Source organism: Mizuhopecten yessoensis, unplaced genomic scaffold (assembly GCF_002113885.1).
Source record: "Mizuhopecten yessoensis strain PY_sf001 unplaced genomic scaffold, ASM211388v2 scaffold11119, whole genome shotgun sequence".
Taxonomy (NCBI): Eukaryota; Metazoa; Mollusca; class Bivalvia; order Pectinida; family Pectinidae; genus Mizuhopecten; species Mizuhopecten yessoensis.
The window spans coordinates 1-12,178 of record NW_018408889.1 but is presented as its reverse complement, the minus strand read 5'-3'; the positions used below and the strand labels follow the sequence as shown (position 1 = coordinate 12,178).

The 12,178-nt window shown below is 34.2% G+C and overlaps 1 protein-coding gene across 1 annotated transcript; it reads right to left on the bottom strand.

Annotated features, from left to right (window-relative positions):
- Window positions 1-2,927: 2,927 nt before the first annotated feature.
- Window positions 2,928-6,122, bottom strand: LOC110466129 (sulfur globule protein CV1-like). The gene is made up of 3 exons (XM_021522460.1): window positions 6,015-6,122; window positions 4,557-4,928; window positions 2,928-3,140 (listed from the first exon to the last, which is right to left on the bottom strand). Exons 2-3 carry the CDS (start codon window positions 4,916-4,918, stop codon window positions 3,134-3,136), a joined length of 369 nt encoding a protein of 122 aa, XP_021378135.1. The 5' UTR covers window positions 4,919-4,928; window positions 6,015-6,122; the 3' UTR covers window positions 2,928-3,133.
- Window positions 6,123-12,178: the final 6,056 nt, after the last annotated feature.

Here is a 12,178-nt window from a genome sequence, read left to right as displayed (position 1 = left end):
TTTCTTCGCCGTGAGTCGTTTAAACAGCCTGATTGTATACTACAAATGTATACTGTTTGAATTGTAAGTAATATAATACTTGGGGCCAAAGAACGTAACAATAGCCCGTAAAGCCGAAAGGGTTATTGAGTAGTGGATAGCCCTTTAAGACCTGTTCGCTAATATCATGCCAGCTCCTAATATTATGCTTGAAGTACATGTACGTAACTTTTGGAAGAACAATAAATCCTAAATAACTTGTTTATATAATATACAATGTGTATATATCTGAATAAAGGCTGGTGGATGGGGATGGTGGCGGTTCGATGAAGTTGAGTTGTCTTATGGTGGTACGTCTTTCACCCAGCAAGAAAATTTTAAAACTGACTTGGGTGACGCTATGTATGTTAATTGTCTTAATTTCCGCGCGAAATTCCTGCAACTTGATTGGCTAAGATGCTGATGCTGACCAGTGGTCATTGACCTTGGCCTTAATCTACATTCCTGTATTCTGATTGGCTTCATGTGCTGATCATGGTATTACTCAATGGTCAATGACCTTCACCTATCACTATACTTACACTGTAGTCATGCATGTACATGCTGATCTGCATTTATACACACATGATCTGTGGGCTGTGTAATATGGTATTATGTAATAGAATATGCAAGTCTATGATACTATGTAAGTAGCCTGAAGTCACTGTTGTCCTTGTATGATATATACTGAGACCTACATAAATATTGATCAAAATATTATGTGTAACATATATGTAGTAAAGGGTAAAGTTTGTGTATAAACTTGTTTTTGTACATTAGTATAAAAACTCAATGTTTGCGTTATATATTCTAATATAATATTTGTCTTATATATACAAGTCTTACATCTGAGGTATACTAATTACTTGTCCGATGTTTGGAGTATACACGCATTTATTTGTACTAGTCTTGAGATTGTAATACATGTATATTTGCCTATCCTACATTTTCTTTTCGTTGTCCCAAACGTATTGCATTGTCACTCAGAATTTTATTGATTCATGTAACGGGCAATTTTGTTTGTTTTTGTATTATTGTTAGAAAATTACTCTTTTTTGTGTGTGTTTTGTTCATCAATATTGACATTGTTATATTTTTTATGTGTTATATTTCTAATAAACCATTGTTGCATCAAATAAAATGTATTTTGTTTCATTTTGTTCGATTGAAAAAAAATATCAAGAAAACAAAATCGAAATGTCATAATATCCCAAAAAAATCTGAAGAAACTACCGCAAGGTATGGGTTATTGTTAAAAAATGATTTGGTTATGCAATAGCGATGCCGTAGAAAAAATACCCAATGCCTCATTACATTTTTAGGCGGAGGGACGGGGATCCTTAAAGGATAACCCTACTGTGTTTTGAAATTTGCGGCGGTATATCTTGATTATACTGTCACAAATTGCATTTAACTGGCGACGCAGAAAATAAGCATTGTTATCCCCATTCTGATATATTTTAACCAAAACCACCGAAAGAAACGACGATTTTTAGATATTTATGAGTGTTTTCTTCAAATTCTTGGTCTTGGATTGGTAACGTCAGAAATATTCAAAGTGAGGCGGGATAACGTTGACCTTTCGGGGTCACGCTATTGTTCGTGACGTCATGAATAATCAATTTCATGAAGTGTTATGGTCAGTCGTGGTCATCGACGTCATTAACAATCGTCATCTGGGCTTCAAATGCAAATGAAAAGTTTGCGAAGGATATATCGTGGTTTTACTGTCGAAAATAATTTGATTGACCAATCAAATGCCGTGTTACATCTCAAATGAGTTAGAATTACATATATGTAATACAGTTGCTACTCATATGAATTGTCCGGTAGATCTCGGTAAATACGTTTATCTGTTTTAGAATAAATTCCTTTTATTTCAGGTGGGACTAGATAATATATAGTCATGTAGACTGATAACCGCAGAGATCTTACAGTTGTGTCATCATAGTTAGTTTTCCCATTATAGGTAACTGTAGGGTCGACAATTATTTGTCAAGACGCATGATATCAAAAATAATTTCCTTTGTTTGACCAGAGTAATCAAGACAGGCGCAACCAAATGTGGTTCAGAAAGAAATGTGTGCTACTATGAAGCTCCTTGTTTAAAAAAAATGTATTGGTGATATAATGGTAACATGTCAAAAGGATTGGACAACAGGCTTAACGCCTATATAAGTACTATCCCCTGGTGGCACATGGACATACATGAGAAGATTAATGTCATAACTAACTAAACACGAGAAATACGTGTCGTAATTGCCCTTTAAATTGGCAATAGAACTTTAGACAAGGTAAACAAATGTGGAATCTCATACAAATATAGATTAACTGATCATAGTTTTTAACCTTCCTGTAAAACCTGAACCATATAATTCAATGATATGTATTCATTTAGCCTGAATTAGTAAAATTACTATTGTTTGTTTGGACATTTCAATACACATGCATATGGTAAGGTGAAAGGGGTGTTGTTGTGGTGCAGAAAATTTAATATTATCAAACGTTATCTACTAATAACACATTGTCTATAGCTCCACTGCCAATGTAAACAATGTTTCATTATATATTTCCTTATTTGTGATGTGTGTTTTAGGTTCTTATTGCTATGATACAGTTATCAATTCATGAATTTAGATATTTCATAATTGTATATTGTATGCTGACTGTATACGTTGTAAATGAGGTATACTTAATTACTTGAGATTTGACCTTTACTAAACATAAAAAAGGAAGTAAATCATGACACACGCTGTTCGAGACATTTTTGACACTAAGCATTGGTATAAAAAGAATTTCCAACGGTGGAATTGAATTCACTGTTGCCCTGTTGAAGCAATTGTTGTTAAAAAAATTGATTTCGGGATGGAAGGCAGTTTCCGTAAAGACATCACAAGTAATGCATAATACATGAGTCTAGACATATCTTTTATTTCTTTCAAAATCAACTCGACAACTATTTTATACGACGTCTAGATATAAAACATTGAATTAAATACACAATATTTTTTTCACGTAAAAGCTTTATTTGTAGAAAATCATAAGGGCTTTATGTGTACAAATTATAAAGTCATGTTTGTTAAAGGATTACGATTCACTGGTCACATCTTCTCCATTACGAACTGAAACAATCGAAATATATATTATTTTAGTTATTATAGTAATACCAAATGTTAAAGCATTCTTAGTATATCAAAACGACTGAGAACCCATTTTTTAACATATATATGGCTCTGAATCAAGAAACTATCTAGTATTTTGAATGGAAACACAGGGGCATGGATCGCTTTACTTGTAATATAAAAAAGGGGTCTCCTATACTAATATTGTATATATTAGTATAGGAGACCCTTTTTTATATTACAAGTAAAGCGATCCATGCCCCTGTGAATGGAAACATATATATCAAAAATAGAATAATTTGCAATTATTAAAACGAAATCATAAACATGCTTTTATGGATATCTTGAACATTCTAAGAGATCAATAGCATACCTACATGAAGAATGAACACATGAGCTTATCACGTGATATTTCCGATTATGGTATATTGTATACGAAAGAGTTGTCTGCACACTGGGGACGACTAAGCCTCATTGTAAATGCATTGTCAAGTATGTGTGTATGAACAATGCAATTGTCTATCGAGAGAGAAACTTTAGATGCAAATAAACGGTCTAAAGTGTGTTTCATAGCACAAATAAACGGTCTAAAGTGTGTTTCATAGCACAAATAAACGGTCTAAAGTGTGTTTCATAGCACAAATAAACGGTCAAAAGTGTGTTTCATAGCACAAATAAACGGTCTAAAGTGTGTTTCATAGCACAAATAAACGGTCTAAAGTGTGTTTCATAGCATATATACATCTGTAGCGGACTTGAACTGGGTCAACCAGGTAGCTCAATTGGCAAGACATATACCTGCTGTATGTTTGGCAAAGAATACCCAACCCTAGGCTGTAAATAATGCTGTCTTCGGAGCGAAATCGTAGAAAAAGGAGAGAAGAATGAAGTTAAACGAAATTTAACTTGGTCAGTCGCCAGCGACTAAATAATTATATATTGCTTAAAGCGTCGGTCTAGAATTCGGAGGTACAGTTCTAATCCAAGTCTGGCCGTGCATTTTCACTCCGCTCTGACACATATTTTACATTAAGTGTAGAACCTTCAAACGAGAATGCGTTTATATGAGATTTATAAAACAATGAAAGAACTTTAGTAGTTTTATCGAGCCGCTCAAATCATCTCATTGATATACAGCGTTCGAGCTTTGAGTGACAAAATGTCATTATTTGTACTGGTCTGTTAGCTTACGTTGGAATACCGTATGCCATTTAGTACTTTGCAATCATACTCTCCTTGGGACTGCAATTAGTGTTTTTACATTCAAATATTTGGACCTTTTCATTAAAAAACACATTCGTCACATGTTTGCATCTACATTTTTGCTGATGAAAAATACCCACGGAGTCATCGAAAATAAATTCCTTTCTTTCCGAAGGTTGATATTTTAACAGGAGGTTTGTTTTGAATACTTACAGAGCAATAGCGGCTCCAGTCCCGATGGCGGCTAATCCTAGGAGATCTGTACCGCCGTATCCGAAGGAACCCTGGTAACCGCCATACTGCTGGGGAAATCCATAAGGCTGTGGATATCCATAAGGCTGTGGATATCCATAAGGCTGTGGATATCCAAAAGACGGGTAGCTATACGGCTGGTTGTATCCGTAATTATACCCACCATGTCTGTTTCCAAGCAAACGAGATATCCCATATGTTGCTATACCTGCTCCTATCAAGTTTCTCGGCCTGAAAAGGTTACTCAGTCTAAGTCTTGCGTCGACATTGCTTGTTATAATACACAACACCAGAATACAGCAGGCAGCTTGATTAAGCTTCATTTTGAGGGTTCTGAAAAAAATACAAAAAAAAAAATACTCGTATGTATACACTATCGTATTGATTTACAAATGCTTCATTATTTCTACCATACATGTGATCAGTTTTTTAATTTGACAGCAAATAAAATATGAGAAATATTGGGTAAATATGCTAATTTTGTGATTTAATTAGCAAGAACCTTTATAGTCAAAATCATGTTATATATATTCGAAATCTTGTGATTTATGTTAAGAACATGTTCGTGATGTATATTCCAACTTATTTGATTTATATACTTCATCATGTTTTGTTTGTATGTTTTATATTCAAAATCATGTTTATTCATTTTAGAAATGTATGTTCAATATGTGAAAACAATACACAACATAAAATGAGTACATGTAGCCATGACGACAACGGACGTTATGCGTTTCGCTTTTTCCGTTACAAAGTACGACAGATAACCAACGATTACCCATGATACAAATTCCGTTGAAGATTTCAGCTACAGACAACACGTTTTTGAACAAAATCGTTACATTGTCAAATGCAGATATGAATACATTGATAACACAAATTAGAATAATCTAAAGAGATTCATATTTTATTGATATGATAAGGTAGCGAATAGAAAGAAATTACTTTGTTATTTCAATGAAATGTATTCTGTTTATTTTGATTGATGTCACTAGCAGTAAAATAATCGGATTGTATCCGGAAATCAGTTGCCGAACCATCTTTAAATGATTGTATTGTGTTAAATCCTAATCATGACATCCTTCATGATTTCAATCCTATTCATATTCAAATGGCGTAATATTTCATGAAATATGCTGCAGTATTTGTATTTCAAGGTATACATGTTATGCTTATCGTTTTGTATATATAACTTCTAATAAAGCAATACTAAATAGGATACACGCGATTCCTTCCGAAAATCACCACAACAGAAAAAAAATACTCATACAGCACGTTTAAGCTGAAGATGTAAAACACAATTTAATAATTAGTGTACAATATTTATTAACACTCTAATAAATCTGCAAATTACTGGAAGTCACTAAATAGTTCATATAGAATAATAAATACAGATACAGAACGCAATGTAAAGCCTACCTTTTGAAGCTGTCGAAATGACTCCAGGAATGGCTTCAATGCGTGCAGGATGCTCTTTTATACTGTTGACTTACGTTACACTTGTAAACATTGTCGTTATTGATGAATGTCTTAAAAAATTCAACCTCACAACAGTTGTGGTCAATAGCAGACAAAGGCGTGGCCTTTATCAGTGATGGATCTGCAACTTACAAATGTCCCCAACATTGTTATTTGTTTTTGATGTTTCGCATTTAACAGCAGTCATGGATGACGAGAACAGGTCAAAGTATTTCGTAGATCTCCATTTTATGTTGATGATTGAGGAGCAGTTATAGTTTGTTTGTGTTGTATCTAGTGTTAATGATGCATTTCCTTTTCTTTAGGTATTTTCAAGCTTTAAAAGGTTGCTGTGCAGTCTTTGCTGATCTTCACTCTGGTCGTTGTGGGTTCACGCTGTGGTATATAGGATCTTACACGAGTTTCCATTTCATATAAGATTAATGAAGCGAGTCTAAGAATTTTTCAATTTAGCGAGCCTCTGCTGAGCTAAAATGAAAAATTCATTTACATAATCAAGAAATGTAAAAAGCCGCCATTTTGACGCCAGTGCGAAAGTCTGTGACGTTATGTACTTGTCCTATGCGTGACGTCACAATTGAAACAAATGAAACTTACAGCCAATCACAGGGCTGATAGGTCATATTACATGGGTTGATACGCCAAAAAAATATAACATAGAGGATATATAATGGTGTCTGCAGTAATAACAAATATATTTCACGAGTGTGGCTAATATTTTGATATTTTCAATATCAAAATATTAGCCATACGAGTGAAATATACTTGTTATTACTGCAGACTTTCATCAGCTTTTGATTCCAATTTTTTGAGAATATGAACGAAATAATTAATATTTTTGAAAGTATGGTTATAGTTTTTACATAATTTAAGTATGCATCACCACTCATAAAAGAAACAATGGAAATCAACAATAATTGTCCAGACAACCAACCCGAGTTAAACGCCCCTTTTCAGCGGCGTATTACTTTTTTTCACAACGCGTGCCGATTTATAAATAGCTACAGACAGAAACTGTTTAATTTTATTTGGCATCATTACCTGTCAAACCTCGGTGACAGTTACAAAATTATTTGAAATTCAATCCGGTGTTTCAGGATGTAACTAATTCAGGATATAAATACATATCGATATTTATTTTTACGGTCAAACATGTAACACACTGACAGCTTCAAATGATATACATTAAAGCCAAGCCAATCACTCACTATCGTATTGATGTACGGTAAGAATTTATTGAAATATCAATTTGGGCCCGGGCGCGTTCGGTCAATGATACCGTGGCCCATGTAACAGATAAAAATTCGTAAAATTGGCAGTAAAATCTTATTTTGCATGCTTTACGACGTCATAATTAAGCCGATTCAATGGGGGCCGAACTTAAACGAATACCTGCATGTCCGAACTTATCCAATGGCAGGGCTCGTTCGACAATCCGATCTTCAAACAGGGAACATTATTTAATGTTCAAAAACGGATGTGCAGCCATACTTCCCAGAACGGACTTTAATAAAACTGGGCCGAACTTGCCCCGACCTCCCCTATTATTATGTCGGTCTTACTCTCATTAAATCTTATGTTTGATTGTTATTCCTCAATTAGCCGACCTTAAATAAGGTTTCTTTTATCTCATTCTGAAAGTAGTATTCTGAATCAGTAGATATAAGAGATCAACAAAAGCTTCGCTTTTTTAAGGCTTTGCCTTTTCATATCACAACGAACGTGTAATACGGTATCAATTTCCACAATCCCTTAAATACAGTTTGCATTTTCTATAGTCCTAAGTTGTTTTTGTTTATAATCTTATTTCAACAGCTCTATATAATGTGTTATTCAAGTTGTTCACGACCAGAGGTAAAATGGACAGAAACGTTCCAAACAACAGCATAACAACACTAGAAATACGATCTGAAGAAGCACACATTCTTAGGTATCTACTTTGGGGTTTTCAGTATAGATTGTGTCCAGTTTATCGTATATGCATGGTCGGAAGATTGTATTCTATGTACTCTTATATATATATATATATATATATATGTACTGTATAATTTGCACTTTATATATGCACTGTACTGATAAACCGCAAGGTTTAAGGTAATAAAGAATGAATGAATGAAGTTTAATTAAGCACAACAAGCAAAAATAATTGTTGTGTATCGTTTCGTTGACTTCTACGATATGCACTCTGTAACCTTCGTCACAAACAAACAAAGGGATTGAACATATCCTAGAACAATGGTTCAGATTTTGAATGACTCATGTCTCGACATACGATGTTCATTATTCAGATTTTGAATGTTGAGCAGTTCAATATTCAAAATGTGAATGTTCCATGTCGTATGTTGTATTTTGAACCAACCTCTCGAAAGTTAACTTGTTTATAATCTGAAAAATGTGACAACTTCAGATTATAATGAAAATTATGATTCACTTGCTGTTAGCAATATATTCATCAGTTCATTTTAAATTGTTGTTATATAAATATGGTAGATACATGTATCACACAAGTTTACATGTCAGAAAAAGTTATGTTTTTTCTCTGTATATCGTAAACATGTGAATGGTCGAAAAAAACACTCAAACACATGCAAATATATTTAACGTTTCTACAAACAAGAAGTATCTTCCTAAAATATATTTGTCTCTATAGTATAGGAGTGATTGTATTGTTTTTCTTGATTACCATTTTGTGATAATTGAGCGCATGCCAGCTGTCTGAACCAGAGGACAAGATAGACGCACCTGGGACCTTTATACAGGTAAAGTTACTGTCTGGAAACCAACAGAGATGAGCATTGTTCTCACTGCTTGTATCGCTGTAAACATCATAGATACAGATGAAAACAGAATGGGAATATAAAATGATAACCTAGTTCCTTCAAACTCTACGTATTTTGACTTGTTCCTTAATTGTATCGTAAAACATTTGGTAGGAAATGAAATCCAATTAATTTAAACATTGCAAAGAAGCTGAATGCATAGCGATGCATATACTTCTTTCCTTTAAATTTATGTACGTTATAGACATGGGGTCAACACTCTCATCTAGTGTACTATCATCCATTACGTGCCGACTGTAGGTATCAAGTTCAAATGAATGATTGCATGGCCAATTGAACATAATTAATATCAAGAAGTTACAGAGGACTGGGTCAAATCGATTACTCAATTTCACGGACAAGTTAACGTGTCAAGCTGTGGAGGAATATACTCAACATAAATTACACAGAACAAAGATATCGTAAGGATTGACAACTGACGTTCCCTTTGTTTTTCCGTATACTTCGTTCCTGTTGTTCTTAATTTTACGTATAGATTTTGACTTCCGTTTCTGTGTTTGTGTATAGATGGTATGAACAGATTTTGTTCTGCTGTAATATTTGACAAAGCCAAAGTTTTATAAGGCTTGACATATGTTAAGTAAAAAAACATTTCATTAAACCGACATACAATTAATATCCCAAAGCACCAGCATAATGATGTGCATTTCAACCATAGAAATTGACGATTTAGTTGTCAAGATAGATTTGAGCAGGGATAGAAATCGATAGCAGAGTTTGTTAATTTTTGAATTTTATTAAAATCACGAGGTTTCTTTTATAACTGGAAAATCAATTAACGTACTATCCCCATTCTAACACACCTTAACAAATATACTACGCTAATATATTTAGAAACATTGTATTTCCTTGAACAAAAGTACGTAGTAAATTGCTTTGTGACCTGCACTGGCGACGTGTCATTCTGCAGCGGACTGATCAATCGGAAAGAAGCCTTCAAAAGTCTGTCATTTGGCCCCGCCCATTCTGGCGAGCGCTCGATCTGTATGTTGTCGAGGCGGAATATTTCGATTGTTCGTAAACGTCCTGTTACCAAAGTTTATACGACACATTTGGATTAATATTGACTAAGTTCTTATATTTCCATGTCAGTATGCATACCAATCTGTGCTTATCGACAAAATCGGCGATTATTTGTATAGACTTGTGAAGAGTTTTGTGTTTTTGCGACACATGTGAAATGTTTCATTTGATTTCGGATCTAAGTAGATGCCTTCACACGGATGGAACGAACGTTTCAGTAATAAATGGAGGTAAGAACAAGGAATGTGTACTTTTTACTTTTTAATTCATTCAACAAATACATTTCATCGGTCTTTTCTGTTCTGTTATCTGCTAGCCTTATCAGCGGGATTTCACTAAGAGGCCATATTATTTTGGTTAGAAACGGGGCGTGGTTTTAATGCGATGGGAGGAGCTTAACACGACTGATCATCATCTATCGCAGATTAGAACATGGCCCGTATCCAATCAAAACACGCGTTGCAACGAATCGTGTTAGAATGACATAACAAGTTTTAGAACCTTGTCCTCCCATATCGTTCACATTTTATCTGAAAACCACATGTTTTCCCTTGGAAATGCAGTATGCCTGTTATCAATGAGGGGAAACAATTGCCATGAATCATGACATCGTATGAGAGATAACGTCGCAGGGCATTGTTACATGACGTCATAATTTAAAAAATTGACCAACGAGATCACGTCAAGGGTGTTAACCATTAGTTAGTAACCAACAAAGTCTACCAACTCCTAGCAGGTTCATCAAAAGAGACGTGGGTGAGGAAACCTATAGTGGTTGTGATAGAATAAAGCTTCTCATAGAAAGCACTCATTTATTGCGCGGACGAATATATTCACGAGTGCGCGGAGCACACCTTCCGTATTTTGTAGAGATCGATACAATTCTTCGATTTTGCAAGTACTAGGAACTTTTCAGTTCGACATGACAAGGGGATTCCCATAAAAAGTAGTTCCGGCTAGTAGGTGTTAACAACATTCCGTACGGAATGTTGTATTTCATGGTCTGAAAACTACTTGTATTACCATAACAAGATTTAACAGGTATTTTATAAATCATTATATTTACATAGCAACCAGCTCAGGGAATGAACTAAATATCTTGGTTCCGAAATATGAGCTTATTTATGATAAATGAAGGTAACTTTGTTGTTACACCTTTAATGTATATTAATTTATCAGAAATGTGATTTGAAATATAACAAATGGAGGAGAAAAACATATCGCAGCCACAGCAAGCAGACACAAAGTCAATACATAAGAACAAAATAGACCACAACGTTAAAACACAAAGACAAAATAAGAATGCAAATCTACATTATGGTATATAATCAGACAACATTTACTATTATCGCTATTTATTGTTTGTGTTGAAAAGCTAAACTATCGAAATATGTTTTATCGTTAAATATTTTGGAATGTGTTGGGTTCAGATTCGTGTCTCAAATAGGGGATATTTCACTACTGCTGACTCATTAACCAACTAGTAATATCTAGCAAATCGCGTGCGTTGATTAGGTAGGTTATATTGAAAAAATACACTCACACGAGTACAATAGTGTAGTGTAGGAAAAAAGAACGCTCCGTAATAATCATATATAAAAGATAAGTAGAGTTTCTACAATGTTTTACATAAATGATGGACGTGGGGTCACTGATTTCATTTAGTGTAATAGTATCCATTAAACCAAACATGCACTCCTGGACCGTGAATGAAGAATGGTTTAGCTATAAAAACAATATTGATGTATAAACAGTTAATGGAGTAATCCACAACACTAACATCTATAATCATACGTGCCGCGTTAGACAGGAGTACATGTATACTCGTCATCAAGATGAAAATACGATGTTATCATCAGACTTTACATTATGTAATGTATATAAAAAATCTTAAAAAATCTGGATTGCAAAGCAGGTATGATATGCTTCAATAAACATCAAATACATTTTACGGTCGTCGGCATTGCAATACCTCCCACTATGATATTTCTTTTCGGCTATCAAAAAAAGACAATAGAATATTTTGTATGTATATAGGACCGTAAGTGACTAGTTGGAGACATTCTGACAGGAGTCGAAGGTAGTGCAGGAAACCTATTGTGGTATTGATGTCCCCGCAGGATCAGTTATTGCTGTTGTATTAACGTCTACTCAGCTCCTGTTGTTGTATTAACGTCTACTCAGTTCCTGTTTTAATTTTTTTAATTTCAAAGTATTTTATTGACAATACATATATAATAC

Excerpts from the sequence above, each read along its gene's own strand:
- LOC110466129 (XM_021522460.1), bottom strand. The coding sequence starts at position 4,918 with ATGAAGCTTAATCAAGCTGCCTGCTGTATTCTGGTGTTGTGTATTATA.